General features: G+C 44.3%; 1 protein-coding gene across 1 annotated transcript; it reads right to left on the bottom strand.

The window, feature by feature from the left end:
- Positions 1-6,595: 6,595 nt before the first annotated feature.
- On the bottom strand, positions 6,596-9,128 carry fzd1 (frizzled class receptor 1). The gene has a single exon (XM_079241212.1). It carries the CDS (start codon positions 9,057-9,059, stop codon positions 7,419-7,421), a length of 1,641 nt encoding a protein of 546 aa, XP_079097338.1. The 5' UTR covers positions 9,060-9,128; the 3' UTR covers positions 6,596-7,418.
- Positions 9,129-23,093: the final 13,965 nt, after the last annotated feature.

Here is a 23,093-nt window from a genome sequence, read left to right as displayed (position 1 = left end):
TCAAATTAGGTCTTTTTTCATGCCGGTTCGGAGGGTGTGCTGCAAGGAAGATTTTTCTGCATATATTTTGCTCTTTCAAGGCTTGTTATGATGAGTCTCCATGGCAACAAAAGACTTATTTACAATCGGGATCAACTAATTAAACTCTCCCAAATCAGGATTATCAGTGAAACAACAAATCAAATCCCGATGGAGTTGAAAAGAAAGAGAAGAGGATGCAGAGCGGGAGTCAGACAGCGGAGAAAACGATGGAGATTTAAACCATTTCTCCTGACCATCCTAATGGGTAATGTGAGGTTGCTAGCTAACAAAACGGACGAGCTGGAGATGCTAACAAGGTCTCAGAAAGAATACAGAGAGTGCAGTATTATGTGCTTCACCGAGACATGGCTGCATGAACACATCCCTGACTGTAATGTGTCTGTACCGGGCTTTAAAACGGTCCGTGCAGACCGCAGTAGACAACACAGCGGAAAGCTAAAGGGTGGTGGAATTGCAGTGCTGGTTAACCAGCGTTGGTGTCATCCTGGACATGTTACTGTCAAGGAGAAGATATGCACAAGGGACATGGAACTGTTAGCTGTGAGCTTCCGTCCATATTATTTACCCAGAGAGTTTACCTGTGTTATTCTGGTAGCGGTTTATATAATACCTGGTACCGCACCAGACACAGCCTGTGATGTCATCAGCTCCGTCGTTGCTCGGCTACAAACACAGCATCCAAACTCATTCATGGTGATCTCCGGAGACTTCAACAACATCTCCCTCTCTGCAACTCTACCAACATTCCAGCAGTTTGTCAGCTGCTCCACCAGAGAAAATAAGATCTTGGACTTATTTTATGCAAATATGAATAATGGATCCAGTTGTTCTGCCCTGCCTCCTTTAGGAAGATCTGACCATAATCTGGTTCTTCTCACCTCCACCTACAAGCCCATCGTTCAGCAGCAACCAGTCATCACAAAGACTATCAAAATCTGGTCTGCTGAAGCTGAAGATGCTCTTAGAGGAGGCTTTGAGGCTACAGACTGGAACGTCCTCTGTGAACCTCATGGAGACGACATCAACGCCATGACTGAGTGTGGGACAGATTACATAAACTTCTGTGTGGACAGCATCGTCCCAACAAGAACAGTGAGGTGCTTCCCCAATAACAAACCCTGGATCACCAGTGACCTGAAAAAGCTGCTGAACACCAAAAAGAAAGCCTTCAGGGATGGAGACAGGGAGTTATTGAGGGCAACACAAAAACAACTTAAAACACAAACTAAGAAGTGCAAGGAGGACTACAGGAAGAAGTTAGAAAGTCAGCTCCAGCAGAATAACGTGAGGAATGTGTGGTCTGGAATGAAGAAGATCACCGGCTTCAAGTTAAAGGGGGACCAGCCTGATGGAGGTCTGAACAGAGCTAATGAGCTGAACATATTCTTCAACAGGTTCAGTTCACCCCCTACCTCCAGCCCAACAGACCACACACCCTCCATAAGCCCACTGCTTTCCTGTCACGCCTCCAATCTGTCACCCTGCAGCTCAGTCATGGACCAGAACACAGCTTCATCTCCCTCCACATCAGGACATCCTGAGACCTCCACCTTGTTTGTCTCCTGCAATCAGGTTAAGAAGCAACTTGAGAAACTGAACCAGAACAAGGCTGCAGGTCCAGATGGTGTCAGTCCCAGAGTTCTCAAGACCTGCTCAGAACAACTATGTCCGATTCTCCAGCACCTTTTCAACACCAGTCTGAGACAAAATAGAGTCCCAGTGCTGTGGAAAACCTCCTGCCTTGTTCCAGTGCCTAAAAAAACACAACCAGCTGAACCAAGTGACTACAGACCAGTTGTCCTGACATCTCACATCATGAAAGTCCTGGAGAGACTCTTACTGGCTCACCTCAACAAGCAAGTAAACACCTTTCAGGACCCATTACAGTTTGCATATCGTAATGGACTTGGGGTTGAAGATGCCATCATATACCTGCTCCAGAGAGCACACTCTCATCTGGACCATTCAGGCAGCACTCTGAGGGTCATGTTCTTTCATTTCTCAGTGCTTTTAATACCATTCAGCCTGCTTTGTTATGTGAGAAGCTCCATAAATTCCAGGTGGATACCTCCACAACCACCTGGATCTATGACTACCTCACAAACAGACCCCAGTTTGTGAGACTGAAAGGTTGTGTGTCTGAGATGGAGGTCAGCAGCACTGGTGCACCACAAGGAACTGTACTCTGGCCATTCCTCTTCACTCTGTACACCTCAGACTTCCAGTACAACTCTGAGTCCTGTCATCTGCAGAAATACTCTGATGACTCTGCAGTTGTGGGGTGTATCAGGGATGGACAAGAAGCAGAGTACAGAGAACTGGTCAGTCAGTTTGTTAAATGGTGCGGTGACAATCATCTCATATTAAATAGCAGCAAAACAAAAGAGATGATTGTTGACTTCAGGAGGAAGAAGAATAAACAAAGCACTGTTTCCATCCTGGGAGAGGAGGTGGAGGTGGTGGAGGAATACAAGTATCTTGGAGTTCAGCTGGACAACAAACTGGACTGGAAATGCAACACTGACTACATCTACAAGAAAGGTCAGAGCAGACTGTAATTCTTAAGGAAGCTGAGATGGTTTAACGTCTGCACCAAGATGTTGCATATCTTCTAGAAGTCTGTTGTGGAGAGTGCAGTCAGCTTTGCAGCATCTGCTGGGATAGTAGCATCAGAACCAGAGACTTGAAGAGAATCAACAAACTGATCCAGAAAGCTGCTTCTGTGCTTGGAGTAACTCTGGAGCCGCTGGAGCTGATTGTCCAAAGAAGAATGCTGCACAAGCTGATGAAGATGATGGAGGATTCTTCACACCCTCTCCACAACACAGTGATGAAACAACAAAGTGTGTTCAGTGAGAGGCTTCTTCAGGTCCGATGTAAGACTGAAAGATACAGAAGATCATTCCTGCCAGCAGCCATCAGCCTCCAGAACAAGACCTCCTCTAGTTATTATTATTATATACTACAATATTTCTCTTTGGGGATTAATAAAGTATTTTTCATTTCTTTTCATTTCATTTAATTTCATTTTATAACACCCCGCTGGCATCATGCTAACATCCCGCTAGCATAAAACCATGTTGGCACCATGTTAACATCATGTTTGAACCATAACACCCCGCTGGCATCATGCTAACATCCCGCTAGCATAAAACCATGCTGGCACCATGTTAGCATCATGTTTGAACCATAACACCCCGCTGGCATCATGCTAACATCCCGCTAGCATAAAACCATGCTGGCACCATGTTAACATCATGTTTGAACCAAAACACCCCGCTGGCATCATGCTAACATCCCGCTAGCATAAAACCATGCTGGCACCATGTTAACATCATGTTTGAACCATAACACCCCGCTGGCATCATGCTAACATCACACATCTTGCTGAGCCCATGCTGGCATCATGTTAGTGTCATGCTAGCACCAGGCTGGCATCTTGCTAACACCATGTTAGCATCATGCTAGCATCTTGCTAACACCATTTTAGCATCATGTTAACACTGATGTCAAAGATGATCTATACATCTCAAGTCCTCAGGGGGCTGCCGTACTGCAGGTTTTAGAGGTTTTCTGCTCCATCACACCTGATCCAGATTAAACGGATCCAGCATCTCGTTGATACTGAAGCAGGAAACATTTCAAACCTGCAGCCGGCAGGTTGTGTCAGGTTTCCTGCCCCATATGAGGACCGATCAGGGTTTAAGGGTCAAATTAGTTTGTGATTTTAAACATATCCAGGTACATCATGTAAAAACTTGCTAAAAAAGTGCTAAAAACGATCAAAGATTAACCTCCCTCAAGTTAAAGCTTGCCATATAGCAGTAGCCAATCAGCTTCATTCTGCTGATTTTAATCATTTTCTTATCAACATTTTGTGCTGTCATCTGACGCTGCTCCGGGTTTTCCACGAAGTCTGGAAGCATGCTGTGTCTGTAACGTGGACGTGTCGTCCAGCAGAAAAATCTGTTATGTGAAGCTGCATTCCTCAGAGAAGAATTTCCTCCTCTTCATCTGCTCGGCGAGGAAACGGTCACATGATCACACGTCAAGCATCCAACACGGAAACATCCAGATTCACACAGATGGAACAAAAGATTTTTACCAAGGCTGAAGAGTTGCATCAGTGAGTGTGTTTTTATTCTCATAAAACAATCAGTGACGTGAAGATAAAAGATTTTTCTATAAATATAAAAGTTCTCTTCATAGCAAAACAAAACAAACTTTAAAGGATTGTTCCGACGTAGACGAGGACGGGAAGACGCAGTAACCCCATTACTCATCAGGCCAGGTCCAGACCAGTCCAACCATCGCACATCTGTTTGCAGTACTGTGCATCGCCGTGGAAACCCAGACAGTCATTTCATGCAATGAGCTTGGAGACAAACCACAGAAGATGATGTCAGCTGATTGTTTCTATGGAAACCTGAAATTTGACCTCAAAGCTGCTGAAAATGAAGTTTTGTGAGTCTCAACTTTGTCTTTAAAATCCCAAAAAATCCAAACAAGTCAACTTTTCACACAGAAACCATCTACATCCGATTTTTGCGTTTTGTTTTTTTTTTTGTCCCAGAAAGACATTTTATTCCTTCTTTTACCAGGAAACTGATTATTTTCTCCTTTTTTGGCTTTAAAACAGAAAGAACTGGGAGTAAAGCTCCCATGTGGACATCTGCTGCAGACTTTGCTCACACTGCAGGGAAAACAGCCACAAACTGGAGCATTTTCTCTGATTATTTTTTTCATCATCTGACATAAAAAATTATTCATTTTCTTTAATGCACAATGTGTCATATATGATACCTGCAGTTTTCAAGACATTTAGCATCTGTTCATTGTAAAAACAGCTGGACAGAATCACATACTTGTCTTCTGGCCCCTGATAAACACCTGAAAGCAGATTATACGAGAATCTTACCACAACATGCAATGCTAAATAATAACGTACATTACGCCACGCGCTGGTGTTCACTGAACATCTGCTGTGCTGTAAAACCTCCTGAGATGAGACTGTATTTGTAAAACATTTACTTGCTGTATTTAATAAAAAGCTAACACGTGTTTGTTTTTTTATTGTGCAGTGAGCTTCTTATGAGAACATTTTACTGCATTTTATCCAGTTTCTACAGATTTTTAGCCAATTAAAATGTTTCAGAAATATCACAAATATTTCTGTTTCCTCTTGAATATTTTTTTCTGATTTGATTATTAAATATTTCAATAAAGGGAAAAATGTCATCGAATTATTAAATAAATAATTGTGAATGAGCTTAAAGCTAAAACATCTATCAGATCTTCCTGGATGTTACCTCCTCTACCATCTGTGATGGTCATGTGACCCTCCAGCTGGTCTACGGAGGTTCTCCAGCGTTTCTATCCGTCCAGGAGGTTTACAGTCCAGACACAACATGTAGTGTTTATTCAGAGACTCTAGAGCAGAGGTGTCCAGCTCCGGTCCTCGAGGGCCAGAATCCTGCAGGTTTTCTTTGTATCCCTGCTCAGAAACACCTGATTCAAATTAATTAGTAGTAGAGCTTAATCAGTTGTGCACGTCATTGGCTGTTTGATCCATTTAGTGGAAGCTAGATGTGTTGGAACAGGAATACATGGGAAACCTGCAGGACAGCGGCCCTCGAGGACCGACTTTGGACACCACTGCTCTAGATGGTAAATCCACCATTATTTATCACATCTTCATCACCATCACCACCATGATGCTAAGAGACCTTTGGACACCACTGCTCTAGATGGTAAATCCACCATTATTTATCACATCTTCATCACCATCACCACCATGTTGCTAAGAGACCTCTATTTTCACCTGGACATGATGATGAAGACACTTCCTGTCAGACTTTCCACCAATCAGAGAGCTTAAACTGACGGTAACGTCCAATCAGGAGCAGCCAAAGATCAACAAGTGATGAGAAAAGCAGGAAAATAATGATCCTCTATGGCTGGAATAAAGCCAAGAAGACGTTTGGGATGCAGCTGAGGTGGAGGTGCTGCAGTGAGGACAGCAGGTAGATAGTAGCAGGAAGACGTGTGGAAACATGGAAACTGTGTGTGTGTGTTTCAGACGTGAGAGAATGATGTGCAGATGAGAAAAGGCTTGGTCACTGCTGATCTATGTGTTATTTCTACAAACTTCTGGTTGTAGACCAGAATCTGGAAACATCACGTCTCCATGGAAACGTCACGTCTGCATGGAAACATCACGTCTCCATGGAAACATCACCTCTGCATGGAAACGTCACATCTGCATGGAAACATCATGTCTGCATGGAAACGTCACGTATCCATTGAAACGTCTTGTCTCCATAGAAACATCACGTCTCCATGGAAACATCATGTCTGCATGGAAACGTCACATCTCCATGGAAACATCACATCTGCATGGAAACGTCACGTCTGCATGGAAACGTCTTGTCTCCATAGAAACATCACGTCTGCATGGAAACGTCTTGTCGCCATAGAAACGTCACGTCTGCATGCTGACTGGGAATAAAGGCTTCTCAGGTTGGTTTATGTGAAATGAATGAAAACAGCAGGCATCGCTGGAAATGATTTGGTGCTTTAAGGGTTAACACCTGCAGCGTGAACGTATCATATAATAAAAAAAGAGATAAAATGCTGAAATCTGGAGGTTATTTTTACTAATCCATTCTAATCAAACTGATTAATCTTTCCTGTGTTTTTAACGTGTTTTAAAAGTAAAACTATTTTAAGTTGTTTGGGGAGAAAAAGCTGTAAAGACTCGTCCGTTTGAAACAACCAGACCTGCATGTTTCCATTAAACCTGATGGATCTTCTTTCAGACCCCCGATCCAGCAGCCTTCAGGTTTTCCTGCAACCTTAAACCTGGTCCGGTTGTCAGACTTCGGTCCAGACCCGGACTGTGTGCAGAACTCTTACAGAACCTCTACGTCTCCATGGTTACATGTGCTGTGCTCAGGAAGGAATGCTAGAACCTGTCTCAGAGACTGACATTCAGGACCACTAATGTGTTTTCTTGTCCCACAGCGCTGACTGAAAGGTGCGACTGTCTGGCTGCAAACTGCAGCTGCTTATCCAGGAGACACGAGGAAGCACTTTGGGTTCGCGGAACGCAGGATTAGAGCAAGATCCAAACACAACTGTCCCAGAGGTGTCCACGGGACGTCGGGTCATGAGATCCGTGTCGGTCGGCTGGTTCTGTGTGATCCAAAACAATCCAAGTATGAAAAATGTTGCTTTTTTTTGTTTGTTTTTGAACCTTTAAATACAAATATATACGTACAAAAATCTGATAAGTGAATATGTACATTAAAAACAGACAATAACTCCTGCATGATGAATGAAGAAGCTTGTGGTTCTGGTTGGGGGTGAGGACCGCCTCACACGGTGGTCTCGCCCTGTTTACTGTTGGCCAGTCTCGTGTAAAACCTCCTCCAGGAGTTCAGAGTCTTTCCAGACCAGATCCAGAACCCGGAAGTGATGCCCACAATGAGAGTCATGAGATATTTGATCATGAACACAGTGAAGTCTGGGTTCATGTTGGGGTGGTTCTGGACAGGACACGGCACTGCGTACGACTTGCAGGTCTGGCTGATCCACGTCCTCTCCCACTGCTCCCTGAAGGCCTGCTCGTAGAAGTAGCAGGCGATGACGATGGTGGCCGGCACCGTGTAGAGCACGCTGAAGATCCCGATCCGGACCATCAGCTTCTCTAGCTTCTCTGTCTTGGTGCCGTCGTGCTTCATGATGGTCCTGATCCGGAACAGGGACACAAATCCCGCCAGCAGGAAGGAGGTGCCGATGAACAGGTAGACGAAGAGCGGCGCCAAGACAAAGCCGCGCAGAGCATCCACGCTGTTGATGCCCACAAAGCAGACGCCGCTCAGCACGTCCCCGTCCACCTGACCCACGGCCAGGATGGTGATGGTCTTGATGGCGGGGACGGCCCAGGCCGCCAGGTGGAAGTACTGGGAGTTGGCCTCGATGGCCTCGTGGCCCCATTTCATCCCTGCAGCCAGGAACCAGGTCAGCGCCAGGATGACCCACCAGATGGAGCTGGCCATGCTGAAGAAGTAGAGCATCATGAAGAGGATGGTGCAGCCCTCCTTCTTGGTGCCCTGCACCACCGTCCTCATCTCGTCCTCGAACCTGTCGTTGCACACCACTTTGTCTTCCAGTAGGAATCCAGCGATGTAGGCGATGGAGAGCATGGAGTAGCAGCCGGAGAGGAAGACGATGGGCCTCTCCGGGTAGCTGAAGCGCTTCATGTCCACCAGGTAGGTCAGCACCGTGAACAGGGTGGACGCGCAGCACAGCACGGACCAGATCCCGATCCAGATCCTGGCGAACTTCAGCTCCTCCTGGCTGAAGTACATCATGCCGTGCAGCTGGTGGGGCTCGCACGGGGCGCCGCAGTTCTCCTGGCCCAGGAAGCGGTAGTTCAGGTAGGGAGGCACGCGCAGCGACGCCGGGCACCGGAACTGGCCGTTCGTGGGGTCGGGAGGCGCGCGCTCCGTGGAGCTGGGCCCGGGCCCCTCCGGATCCGCGCGGTCCGACATGTTCTGGCCCACGCACAGCTCCCCCGCGCCGTGCACGGGGAAGGTCTCGCACGCCAGGCTGTCGGGCCACTGGAAGCCGAACTTGTTCATGAGCGCCTCGCAGCCCTGGCGCGCGCGCTCGCACAGAGAGCGACACGGGGGCAGCGCCTGCTCCAGCACCGTGCACACGGGCGCGTACATGGAGCAGAGAAAGAACTTTAGGTCCGGGGAGCACTGGACCTTAACCAGCGGGTAGAACTGGTGGACCTCCAGACCCGCGTCCTCCTGGTTCGTGTGGCCCAGCAGGTTCGGCATGATGGTCTCGTTGTACGCGATGTCCGTGCACAGCGGGATGGAGATGGGCTGGCAGAAGCCGTGCTCCGGCACCGACATGCCCCGGTCTCCGTACTGGCCGCTCGCGCTCAGAAACGCGCCGACAGACAGGAAGGTGAGCGCCGCGCGCAGGAGCGTGTGCGCCACCATGGTGTCCGCAGAGCGACTTGTATCCGCGGCTGGAACAACTTCTCCTCCCGCTGCTCTTTGTTCGCGTCTCTTTGCGGAAAAAAGGAAGATTTAAAGCGCAAATCCGCGCTGCACATCCAGAAGTCCGCAGATGCTGCTGAGCGCGAGCCGCTCCAGAGCTGAATGCGAGCAGGACGAGCCGGACCGCCTCTCTCCTCTTCCTCCTCCTCCTCCTCCTCCTCTCCCACCGCAGCCAAGCGCAACGCTCCTCAGCGCCACTTCCGCTTTGTCCTTTCACAATAATATCTTCTGTTTTTCTGGATGAATGAAACAAAGAGCTGTGATGGACTGGTTACCTGTCCAGGTGTTCCTGTTTCTGGCCCAGTGATTGCTGGGAAAGACTCCAGCTTCCCGCCACCTTGAACTGAAAGCAGTTAAGAAAATGAATGAATGAATGAATGAATGAAACAAAGGCATCCAGTAGGAGGAGGTATATTTGGTTCCTACAGAATCAGAAGTAAGAATGATTAAGCATCTGGGCTAATTTGGCTGCGTTTAGGAGTATAAATAGGTATGTGCGTATCAGACGCTGTCAGATGTCACTGTCCTCCACCTGCACGGTTTGTATTACAGTTTTATTGTTCTTGTCAATATTTGCCCATTTCACAAAGTTTTTCTGTTTTGTTTCATACTTTTTCATACTCTTATTACTCTGATGAGTAAAACAAATGAAACAAAGTTGTATATGTTCATTCACAGTGAATGTGTTATGTGGCAACACCGCCACTAGACGGCAGTGTGGAGCTCAGACAACAGCTGACACGATGGAATGGATCAAGAGTCTTCTTCTTTGTTTCTTTCTCTGGTCACATATGAGCTGTGCAACACTGCCAGCAGGTTTGGCTCGAAGTCAACTGGCTCTCTGAAAACAGTTTGACGAACAACGTGGACAGAAGGCTGAACTCTCACTTTCAGGTGTGAGTCATGATGGCTAGGTAGCCAGGTAGTTGCAAACTGTGATTGACACGCCAATGATCATTTACATGTGTAGGCAGGTAAGCACCACAATAAACATCGTAAGACACCATTAATAACAGCAAATCTAGTTGCAAAGCTAACTAGCTAAATGATTCCATACCATTCCCCAGACTATGTAAGGAATAATGCCCTCCGAGGTGTCCATTATCACAAATTAATGGACGCCGCGGAGGTGCATAGCACACACTGCTATACATCTGTGTATAGCAGTAAAATTAGAGTGTTTTTAATATTCTATGTTATTTACTTTGGAGTGTGAAAACCTGTTTTATTTGATATTCTTTTTTAAAAACTTTGGCAGGAAAGTTCTTTATAAAGTTTGACTTCATCTTTTGATATTACAATATTATGATGACTCATAAACTGCAGCTATTTACACCTACAATCTCTTCATGAGATGATCAGATATATTTCTAACTTCTATTTTCAGATTTCAGTCCAGCACATCTCATGCCATGTGCAGCACCAGCGGTCTACAGGTTGGCTGATAGACTGACCCGGCAATGCAGGCAACAACTGGAACACAGCGGCCATCAAGGACTTTCCACCCTCACTTCAGAAGTACAGGTTTGTCGTCTTTTTCATTCATTTTACATACAGAAAATCATAATTAATCACACACATATACATTCTTAATGGAAGCTAAGAGGCGCTTTTATAGCTTGTTTTGATGTCAGTATCTGGTTCTGTGCAGAAAAGGAACCCAGACGACATCAGTGAAGATGATGTAGGAATCTTCACATCTCTAGATACCGTGGTTCCAGCCTTCCCTGGTCCTAACAGGTCTCCCTGAAGAAGACTCAGCTCAGTCTGGAGGAAGATGAAGATTTCTTTGGAGGCTTGCTCAGGGGCTCCAGAACCACGAGACACCACATTTAACCACATTTAACCCAGAAAACTCAGCTACTGTGTTCACAGAATCAATCACGAAGAATGAAAAATATCATTTTAATTTTATTACATTAATAATGAGCATTGATTTTATGTCTATACACTAATAAAGACATTGTGTTTTAATGAGCTTTTTTTTAAAATTATTATTTCAGCTCTACATTTTACACTCAAAAGTCAGATGCAGAGATGTGTCTATGGTAAACTTTAATTCAATTAATTTAGTCCTAAGTGACTGCAGCAGTTACTAGTTGTTGTATGTAATATGAAATGGCAAGAGCATATGTAACAGAGTTAAAATGATTCGGGAAAAAATCCTGCTAAATGGGACAATGGTGCCACCTCTTGGTCTGTAGACGTACCTATATTGCTATTAAATATGGCAAAGGATTATGGGTAATCCTCACTGCTATGGGGGATTCACCACGAGGTAACATAACTGTGTGGATAAACCTGTGAATTTATCTTTAAACACGGTAAAAGAAAAGTTGGTCTGGTTAGGAGATTATTTACATGTATAGTAAACTTTGCAATGTTTTTATAAGTTATTTTCCATTTGATATGTTCTGTTGCTGTTGTAGAACTGTGTAGCTTAGCCAGCTAACAGAAACATGAAACCATCTCTCAGAAACTACTGTGTCCACATTAGATGAAGATCATCATTTTTGCCTCTCTTGTCATAAATGCAGGTTTGTTCTGAAATGCAGTATGTTGATGTGGTGGTCATATTTGTTAAAATGTTCTTGTACCTATATTTAATGAAGCATACAGTATTCTTTCTAAAGAAAAAAAAAACTTCAGTCTATTTCAGACAAGATTTCACATAAATATTTTATATATTTAGATCTTAACCCTGTGATTTAAGCTGGAAATTATATTTTTATTTTTGTTTTTTTGTAATAGCCTAATTGTAATCCACTATACGATCACAACCAAATATGACATATTTATCAAATTAGTAAATATGGCAAAGGATTATGGGTAATCATCACTGCTACGGGGATTCACCACGAGACAGAAACTACTTTGTCCACATTAGATGAAGATCATCACTGTTGTCTCTCTTGTCATAAATGCAGGTCCAGATGCTACTCACTTGCTGGAAATAAAAGGACTGTTAATACCATCCAGAACAGCTTCGGGTGTTTTGTCAGCGAGAGAAGCACATCAACAGTTATCACCTTTTACAGTTATTTGCCTTTTGATTAGCTTTATTTATGAATATTTTGGGTCTAGAAGAGAAACTTCCCCCTCATTTCCTCCAATAGGTAAATGTTCACAATCCTGCTATTAAATATTTCTTGCATTTTGTAATGAAAAAGGATTTAAACAGACAGGTTCCATGCCAGGATGTTGGATCAGACACGGGGGAGTTTGGAGCGTCATCTTCCTGTCTGAGCACCTAAGAAATGAAAAAGAGCTCCTTCTACCATCTCGGTATCTTCTCTCAGGCTCAGAGTCGGATTCAAACATAAATGGTTGAATTCAGAAACCTGCTGCTATCGATTAGCTGCTATCACTGGCTGTTGTTGTTAGCATCGGACATACTGGCCCTGCCCCCCTTCTGGTGCTGGACTTCCAGCAACCAATCAGATCGCACCTCATTAACATTATTTAAACTAACATCTGTGTTGATCAAAATCTCACATGAAATCTCAGGAGAAAAGTTTTATTATGAATAAAGAGTCTTTAAGTCTTTAAGAGTTTTTAAACAACTATTTAAAAACACTTTGAGGACAGTGGAGACATGAGAAGACCAGATTATGACTCCTTTAAGCCTCTCCAGTGGGGTCAACCTGCCAGTGAGCCTGTCAACTAACTGAGAGCGAAGCATCAACTCACTTATTCTCTGTGAGCATACGTAGACATCGTGCGGTATCGTATGATTTTTATGCAAATGATTGTCTATGGAGGAACAAAGTTTGCGCAACACACACTGCTCTAAATGCATCACTTTCACATCGATTGGCACGACAGCTACAGGAAATTATTACTTGGAAAATCTTTTTCAAAATGTATTTTAAAAAAGCAAAAACAATCTAAAAAGTCATCATTAAATGGACTGAAAAATTAATCGTTTTAATGAACTGATTAAGTCTTCCTTTCTGCCTTAGTTCGGTGCACCACTGCTCACCTTCACACAGAAACCAGCTCCGTACTGGGCGCCACGACCCGTGTAGCCTTCCTACTGGAGGAGCCCAGCAGGGAGCGTACTAGAGCTCACACACCACATAGAAAACGTTGATCTTTTATGACGTAAATAAAATGATAAATATCGCAACAAAGGGGGAGGTTAATGGTTTATTTCCAGACATTCGTGGCAGCGTTATGGTAGATCGTATGGAAACCAGTCACATCTTTTGTTAAACTCCTTTTCCCTTATTTTCTTTACCTCCATTGACCCCGTGACCTTACATCTGGACCGACACAGCCCCCGACAAGATCTGCAAACAAGCAGGTCAAACACGAGCAAAGTGCACGAGTATAAAGATTTGTATGATTAAAGTCAAATATCTTTCGTATCTGACTGACAGAATTCAGGATGTGATGAGAAAGACCTTAACTTTACCTGACTGAGCTTTTAACTCCATCAATGAGTTTAAATTACATAAAAAGCTTAAAATGCATAAAAATAACCCCTGAAAACAGCAGAAAGTCTTATTTCTTCCTGCACATATGTCTGAAAGACGACAAGCAGAAACATCTTGGAAGGTGTTCAGTGATGTTAATTCAGATTTTTACATGACTGATGGATCAGTCCGGAGAACAGGGAAGCGTCTCATTTACAATAAATATAACTTTCATTCAGCTCATTCTGTAGCTTTTGCTATTATTTAAAGCTGATCAATGAGTAATCAGCTTATATAGAAGAAAAAAAAATGAAATTTCAACCTTAGAAAACAAATAAATAATTCTGAAAAATCAATAGATTCTAATCAAACACAATGACTGACTCACTTTCTGTTTTCCTTTCACCCATTCACCCAGCTTTATATCTCTCCCCCCTCACACACACACACACACACACACACACACACACACACACACACACATATGAGGGTTATGGAGGGTCTGCATTTTCTCAGTATTCAACACTTTGTTTCTTCCAGCAGCTCGTCTATTCATTCCCCTGATGGATTTTTTGCCCTGTTGTCATGAAGTACTCGAGTAGTTCCAGAGATGTATAGTAACAAAGTATCTCTAAGTATCTCTACTTTATTGGAAGTATTATTTTTCTCCTACTTCCTCTTTTACTCCACTACATATGTTGGATCACTATGATACTTTTGCTCTGATACATTTTTACTGTCCTGTTTCATTACTCGTTATGATGGTGTAACCTACATAATAAATTAGTTTAATCTATATTAAATAGTTCACTTAAATGTGGAAGGGACTGTTAGTTTTAATGTAAATACATTAAAAATAGATGTGACTCTTATTTATGAATTTTTTGGGTCTAGAAGAGAAACTTCCCCCTCTTTTCCTCCAATAGTTAAATGTTCACAATCCTGCTATTAAATATTTCTTGCATTTTGAAATGAAAAAGCATTTAAACAGACAGGTTCCATGCCAGGATGTTGGATCAGACACCAAACCACAGCCGTGGTATTGTTTCCAGTGTGGGGAGGATGGTCATGTTGCTTCAGGTTGTGATAATGCCCCAAATCCATCCCATGTGGCAGCTAAGAAGAAGCAACTTCCAGAGAAACAGGCTGCATGGGATTTACTAAATTTACTGACATTGAAAGTGAGCCACATTTAAACTGATATCCACTCCTGTGGAGGGACATATGGGAGTGAAGACTAATGAACCTCATCCCAACTTGGCAAAATCTGTCCTTAAGAGCACCAAGGTAAAAGGAACCCAGATCCCTAAGGGGCTCGTTGGCGCAAAGACCACACCTCAAGTGGTTATTGCTGGAAACCAAACTAACTGTCTTTTGGACACAGGGTCACAGGTGACTACTGTACCCTAGTCCTATTACGAGCAACAACTTTCCCATATAGTCATCCATCCCCTCGACAACCCCCTTGAGGTTGAGGGTGCAAATGGCCAGTCGGGGCCTTACTTGGGATACATGGAACTGTCATTTTTCCTAAAGACTTTGTGGGAACTGAGATTGAGGTCAATATCTTGGCCCTAGTTCTTCCCTACCTCCCTTCAGCAGGTCATGGACAGGTGCTTATTGGCACTAATACTCTTGATGTCTTGTATGCAGACTACCAAAAACTCTCCCCATTCCTGCCATTGCTACATGGTTATCGGACGGTTCTAAAAACTCTTGAGAAGCGCCAGAGTAGTTCAAATGATAGTAGCATTGGGTTTGTGAGGATGACTGGAAAGTTATCTGAGGTTGTCCCTGTGGGACAGACAGTAGTTCTTGAAGGCTCAGTTAATATTTGTAATGATCACCTGCTGACAGATGTACTCATTGAGCAACCTAGAGAATCTTCCTTACCAAGTGGCCTGTTGGTTTCAGCTAGGTTAGTAAGCTTGCCAAGGCAGCAGCCTTGTCGGCTACCTGTAGTGTTAAGAAATGAAACAGAGCATGACATTGTCATACCCCCTAAGACAGTGTTGGCAGATGTTAATGCTATAACACGGGTACTTCAAAAAGAGCAAGTCGTTAAACAACCAAAACTTCCTGACTTGCAAGCAGTCTTCCACAGACCTGAGTTTTGACTTTGGCAACTCTCCCCTACCCCCTGAGTGGAAAGAGAGAGTGACAACCATGTTAAACTCTATGTTGGGTGTGTTTTCTCAACACGATCTTGATTTTGGACATACGGATAAAGTAAAACACTGCATCAAACTCAGTGACGAAACGCCTTTCAAACAATGATGTAGATGCAGTGAGGAAGCACTTACAGGAACTTTCTGAATCTGGGATCATTAGGGAATCAGAATCCCCATTTGCTTCTCCCATTGTCATAGTCCGCTAAAAGAATGGCTCGGTACATCTCTGTGTAGACTACTGGAAACTTAATCTTCAAACCATTAAGGATGTGTATGCACTCCCGAAGCTGAAAGAAACCTTCTCCGCCCTTGTTGGATCAAAATGGTTTTCTGTGTTAGACCTGAAGTAGGGGTACTATCAGGTTGAGATGGATGAAGCAGACAAGCAGAAAACTGCTTTTGTGTGCCCATTAGGGTTTTTGGAATTTAATAGGATGCCCCAGGGAATTACAAATGCGCCATCAACTTTTCAACGGCTCATGGAGAGATGTGTCGGGGACATGAACCTAAAAGAGGTTTTAGTGTTCATTGACAACCTTATAATCTTCTCTTCCTCCCTGGAAGAACATGAGCAGCATTTGAAGAAAGTCTTGCAACGACTGACTGAGTATAGTCTGAAGTTGGCGCCAGAAAAGTGCAAGTTCTTTCAGACCTCCGTAAAATACCTTGGCCATGTGGTCTCTGAAAAGGGGGTGGAGACTGATCCACAGAAAGTTGAGGTTTTAAAAACCTGGCCTGTCCCCACTAACTTGAAGGAGCTCCAATCCTTTTTAGTATTTGCCGGGTATTACTGTAGGTTTATCCAGGGGTATTCCCATATCACCAAGCCACTAAATGCGCTAACTTCGGGTTATGCACCATTCCGGAAAGGGAACAAGAAACCTAAGGCAGACACCAGTTCAAACTATCACCATCCGAGAGAGCCGTTTCGACAGTGATGGACCCCCCAATGCCAAGAAGCATTTGACCAAATAATTACCAGACTTACATCAGCACCTGTACTGGGCTTTGCAGACCCCCAGTTTCCTTATGTCCTTCATACAGTACCATTGGCTTAGGGGCTGCACTATACCAGGTACAGGAGGGGCAGCCGAGAGTAATAGCTTTTGCAAGTCGCGGGTTGTCTAAGAGCGAGAGCAAGTATCCCGCTCACAAATTAGAATTTTTGGCTCTTAAGTGGGCAGTAACCGAAAAGTTTTCAGACTATCTGTATGGTACTGACTTCACAGTAGTCACTGACAGCAACCCGCTGACTTATGTTTTAACGTCAGCAAAGCTTGATGCAACAGGGTACAGGTGGCTCTCCAGTCTTTCCACCTTCTCCTTTCAGCTGAAGTACAGGGCTGGTAAACAGAACTCGGATGCAGATGCACTATCTCGCTTGCCTCATGATCCACCACAGAACGACCATTTTTCCAGAAAGGAGAGTGAGAGACTCCACCAGTTTGCTCTTTATCATCTTAGTGATACAGGGTCTCCAGATACAGTTTCTCCTGATGTGATTCATGCTATCTGTGACAGACACACAGTCATGGTTGCTGGGGGTTACTCCTGCGTTGAGCTTGGTTGAGTCCCTAGCTCACCAGTCTACTGCCATCCCAATATCCTTTCAGAGCAATATCCTTTAAGAGCAACTGGATGGGTCTCCTCTAATTCCATCACTGTCTGCAGACGAGCTGAGACAAAAGCAGGTGGCTGATCCTGCTATAAATGCAGTCATTGTTCAGCTAGAAACTGGTCAAAGTCCCCCTCCAAATCTTCGAGCTCAGCTCCCTGTACTCCATTTGCTCCTTCGTGAATTAAATCGTCTAGAGATGCGTAATGGAGTGCTTTATCGCAGATGACAAACTGAATCCAGCTTCACTTACCAATTGGTGCTCCCTGAGGAGTTGAGCTCATGTGTTCTGAAAAGCCTCCATAACGATATGGGCCACTTAGGAGTGGAGCGGACGGTGGATTTGGCCAGAGCCAGATTTTACTGGCCAAAGATGCAGTCTACTATTGAAAAGATGATTAAAACCTGTGAGCGATGTGTACGCAGGAAGACACCACCAGAGAGAGCCAGTCCACTGGTAAATATTAAGACCTGTCGACCTTTGGAGCTGGTTTGCATGGACTTTTTGTCCTTGGAGCCAGATAGGTCAAACACCAAGGATATATTAGTGATAACTGATCACTTTACCAAATATGCAGTGGCGATCCCTACACCCAACCAACGGGCACGTACAGTTGCAAAGTGCCTTTGGGAAAATTTCATTGCACACTATGGTTTCCCAGAGAAACTACACAGTGATCAGGGTCCTGATTTTGAGTCCAAAACCATAAAGGAGCTCTGTGAACTTGCTGGCATGAGGAAGGTGCGTACAACGCCCTAGCACCCAAGGGGTAACCCGGTTGAGAGGTTCAACCGTACTCTCCTTCAGATGTTGGGAACACTGGATCAGTCGGATAAGCTGCATTGGAAGGATTTTGTTAAACCACTTGTGCATGTTTATAATTGCACGAAACATGACACCACAGGGCTTTCTCCCTATGAGCTCATGTTTAGGAGACAAGCACGACTTCCCATCGACCTGGCATTGGGACTGCCGGTGAATGCTGTCAAGCATACTCACTCTCAGTATGTTTGTGATTTAAAATCTCGCTTGGAGGAGAGCTATAAGATTGCTGCTTGCAATGCAGGGAAGACTGCTGACCGAAATAAGATCCGGTTTGACAAGCAAGTGGTGGACTCAACCTTAGCAGAAGGTGATAGAGTCCTTGTTCGAAATGTGAAGCTTCGTGGCAAACATAAGCTGGCAGATAAGTGGGAGGAGGGTATTTATACTGTCCTTAAGCGAGCTGGTGACATGCCAGTTTATACAGTTAAGCCCGAGAGCAAAGAAGGACCTGTTCGAACCTTACACCGTGATTTACTCTTTCCTTGTGGGTTTTTGCCTGCAACTCCAGAACCTGAACCTGACAGAGGTCCTCCAGCTAGGAGACCCAAAACAAGGCAGCATATGGTCACTGAAGTTGAAGAAGACTGTGATGATTCAGAGTCTGAGTCCCTGTCTCGTTGGCCATTGTCTTCTCATCTTGTGACAGAGCCCGAAACGGTTGTGACAGTGGTTGAAACTCACAAGCTGAGTAATCCTCCTTGTGTAGAAGTGCTGGAGCCTAACCCTGAAATATCACTTGTTCCCACTGTCCCTGACACTCCTTCAGTTCAGATTCCTGTAGAGAGAGAACCTGAAGTAGTATTGCAGGACTTATCCGATGAAGACAATCCACAAAAAGATTTTTTACCTACAGAGGAAATTGGCTACTTACCTGAACCAGGATCTTTGCTTAACCTGGTTTTTCCCGAAATCACTCCCACTTCTACAGGTCTAGATTCATCCATGGAACCTCTTTCTGATAAAAGTGAGGTAGATCCAGCTGTAGCTGACAGTGTGGAGGAACAGGATAGGAACATGGTGATTATTGAGCAGCCTCAGTCCATGAAAGCACAAGATGCCATGATGTGGAACCCTCTCTTCATCGTTCCCTGAGGAAGTGTGAAAAGCCTGAAAAGCTTCAGTACTCAAAGTTGGGTAGTCCATTATTGATGATAGTAAACTCCCTCTTCCAAGGCCTTAGTGAGGCATTAGCGAGTTCTTTAGTTCAATGACATACAGTCCCCAGCTACTGAAGGCAGATGCCCAGGGACGGGCATACTGTCAAGAGGGGAGGGTGTAACCTACATAATAAATTAGTTTAATCTATATTAAATAGTTCACTTAAATGTGAAAGGGACTGTTAGTTTGAATGTAAATACATTAAAAATAGATAGGACTCGTAGTTTTAGGTGAGTAGTTCCGCCCATCTATTTCCTCTTCTGGTTCACCTAGCGCAAGGGATGGAAAAGAATGCCCAGAACTTTCTGCTTGAGCTTGGAACCAAAGCGTCTTGCTGCAGAGTGATTGCTGATCTAAAAGTAGCAAAAAAGTGAGTTTAATCAGCTTCATAGCTGTAACGTTAGCACACATGCTAATGTTAACCTAGCAGCTGCTCGCTGGGGACCGCGGGTTTCAATTCAACTCCTACTTCGTCCGCAAGGTAAAGAATGTTCAAAACCCTCAAAGCACCGGATAATCAATTATAAACTGATTTAATGTGGAAATGTGCACGTTATGATTGTAGTGTCTGGCGATTAGCCTGTGTGCAGCTGTGCTGAGTGTCTGAGCTCAAGTGATTTGGAGATTGGTGAGGATCATCATTTGTTCTATTTTTCTTGCAGTTTTTTTGTTGCACTTTCTCTGTCTTAATGTGCAAATGCTTTAATGCATAATTGTTTTACAATGGTCAGTGCTGTTGAAGTTTAAAATGTTTCAATTCATATAAATGAAGCAGTTAAATATGTTTATATATATATATATATTTGCAACTTGTACTGAAAAGGTTTGTTATATATGTTTAATCTTAAAGCATGTTACTGATTTTATTACAGGATGTGATTCTAGTTAACCTGAATACACTGAAATAACAGCATTTCATTAGGCATTCTCTGAACCTCTCTCATTGGCAGGTCAGGTTTTTTTGTGTACCCCCCTTTCTACTCTACTCAGTCCCCACCTGGACTGACTTGAATTAGTTTATTTTTCAGACTCATTTAATTTAGTTTAGCTATGTCTTGGGTTGGTGTATGATAGAAAGGAAATCCTCCTTTAAAGACATCTATATTGAACTGAACTGTGAATCCTGCCCATCAGCCTAAGTGTTTGTGAACACTGAAACAGCCTGTGGAAGAAATCTTGTTTGTTTTGGAAAACCGTTGGCCAAAGAACCAAAATGAAACAAGCCCTATCTGAGTCGACACGAAGCAGTGTTAGTATATATTGTCTTAAATGTTTGTCTTACTGTTTTTTTTTGCTTGTCGTTTATATAAAGCTGGCATATGTTAAAAGCACTGCGATGGACTGGCGAGCTGTCCAGGGTGTACCCTGCCTGTCGCCCAAAGCCAGCTGGGATAGGCTCCAGCTTCCCCGCGACCCTGAATGGGATTAAGCGGTTCAGAAAATGAATGAATGAATGAATGAACGATATGCTATGCTAAAGTACAAAAAATATTGAATACTTAAGTAATTCTACTTACATGGGGCACATCAGGAACACTTCAGCGTCCACTCAAGTGACTTGATTCATAGAGTACTCGTACTTGTCTTGGTTTCTAGTACTTCATACATGTCTGAGTATTTAGTTGTTTGTCAAAAGTGCAACAGGAGAGACTGGTAACCCTGTAAGCCAGGCACCGTGGAACATGAGGTGGGAAAGAGAGCTTGGATTTGTTGTGAGATGGATAAGATCTGAAGCATGTCTGGAGCTGTGGTGAAGCAAACTGGGAGGCTGGACTGGAATCGGTCAGTGTGCAGTCACACGTACGAAATCGTCTCTGTTCAACTTGAACGGGTTTTTCTGCTGAAGTAGCTGCTTGCTGCAGACAGACGGGACTCTGAGTAGGTTTCACACCATCTCCAAGCAGCAGAAGAATGCAACTTCCTGTTAGATAGAGGGTGAAACAGCAAGGGCTGATGCGAGGTCCTGTGTGTCTGCATGGCCAGAATGTTGCTGCTCTGTAGAGAGCTGACGTCCCTCCGATCTTCTGGATGGGTTATTATCTGCTGTGTTCAGCTGCTGCACGTTTAGCATCAGAGTCAGAAAACCATTTCTACCTTTTCTAATATCCATAAATCCTGCAGCATAATTAAACACAAAGTCCCTGTTTCCCAGCTGTAATTATGAATCGGATGCTGTTATATGTGACTGGTTGTTACCGGGTCTGGCGTCATACCCCGCCGGCCTGGAGAAGCTTCTGTAGGAAACCTTTAACAGAGTCGCTACAGCCTGAGTGCTCCACATACAGCAACTCACATCCATCTCCTAAACTACAGAGTCATGATTCCAAAGTCCAGTTTCAGTTCTCTGTTCCCGAGATCTGCTCGACACGTATGAATGCTGTTGACTCAAGACTGGATCCAGAAGGAAGTACCGTGGAGGGTTCAGAACATTTTAGCTCAACATGAACGTAGGACCTGGATGCTAATCATGTCCCTGTTTGAGCTCAGAGATTATCTGTATCTGAGATGTCTCCTCAACTCCATCCGTCCAAATGTCTTTCAGAAGGTTGTTAAAAAGAATGTTCATTTTTCATAGTGGATGTAAACATCTAGTTACACTTCTGTCTGCCTGTGATAGGTCAGTTTCGGTGTACAGTACAAATGTGTTTGGTAGGACAGTAGGACAGTAGAATGGCAGGATGATAGGAGAGAAGGATGATGGGATGGTAGGATGACAGGACAGTAGGACGGTAGAATGGCAGGATGATAGGAGAGAAGGATGATGGGATGGTAGGATGACAGGACAGTAGGACAGTAGAATGGCAGGATGATAGGAGAGAAGGATGATGGGATGGTAGGATGACAGGACAGTAGGACGGTAGAATGGCAGGATGATAGGAGAGAAGGATGATGGGATGGTAGGATGACAGGACAGTAGGACAGTAGAATGGCAGGATGATAGGAGAGAAGGATGATGGGATGGTAGGATGACAGGACAGTAGGACGGTAGAATGGCAGGATGATAGGAGAGAAGGATGATGGGATGGTAGGATGACAGGACAGTAGGACAGTAGAATGGCAGGATGATAGGAGAGAAGGATGATGGGATGGTAGGATGACAGGACAGTAGGACAGTAGAATGGCAGGATGATAGGAGAGAAGGATGATGGGATGGTAGGATGACAGGACAGTAGGACAGTAGAATGGCAGGATGATAGGAGAGAAGGATGATGGGATGGTAGGATGACAGGACAGTAGGACAGTAGAATGGCAGGATGATAGGAGAGAAGGATGATGGGATGGTAGGATGACAGGACAGTAGGACGGTAGAATGGCAGGATGATAGGAGAGAAGGATGATGGGATGGTAGGATGACAGGACAGTAGGACAGTAGAATGGCAGGATGATAGGAGAGAAGGATGATGGGATGGTAGGATGACAGGACAGTAGGACGGTAGAATGGCAGGATGATAGGAGAGAAGGATGATGGGATGGTAGGATGACAGGACAGTAGGACAGTAGAATGGCAGGATGATAGGAGAGAAGGATAATGGGATGGTAGGATGACAGGACAGTAGGACGGTAGAATGGCAGGATGATAGGAGAGAAGGATGATGGGATGGTAGGATGACAGGACAGTAGGACGGTAGAATGGCAGGATGATAGGAGAGAAGGATGATGGGATGGTAGGATGACAGGACAGTAGGACAGTAGAATGGCAGGATGATAGGAGAGAAGGATGATGGGATGGTAGGATGACAGGACAGTAGGACGGTAGAATGGCAGGATGATAGGAGAGAAGGATGA

This window comes from Telmatherina bonti, assembly GCF_933228915.1.
Source record: "Telmatherina bonti genome assembly, chromosome: 5".
NCBI lineage: Eukaryota > Metazoa > Chordata > Actinopteri > Atheriniformes > Telmatherinidae > Telmatherina > Telmatherina bonti.
This window is presented reverse-complemented; position numbering and strand designations above follow the sequence as displayed.

What these genes read in the sequence shown, in the direction of transcription:
- fzd1 (XM_079241212.1), bottom strand. Translation starts at nt 9,059, where the DNA reads ATGGTGGCGCACACGCTCCTGCGCGCGGCGCTCACCTTCCTGTCTGTC.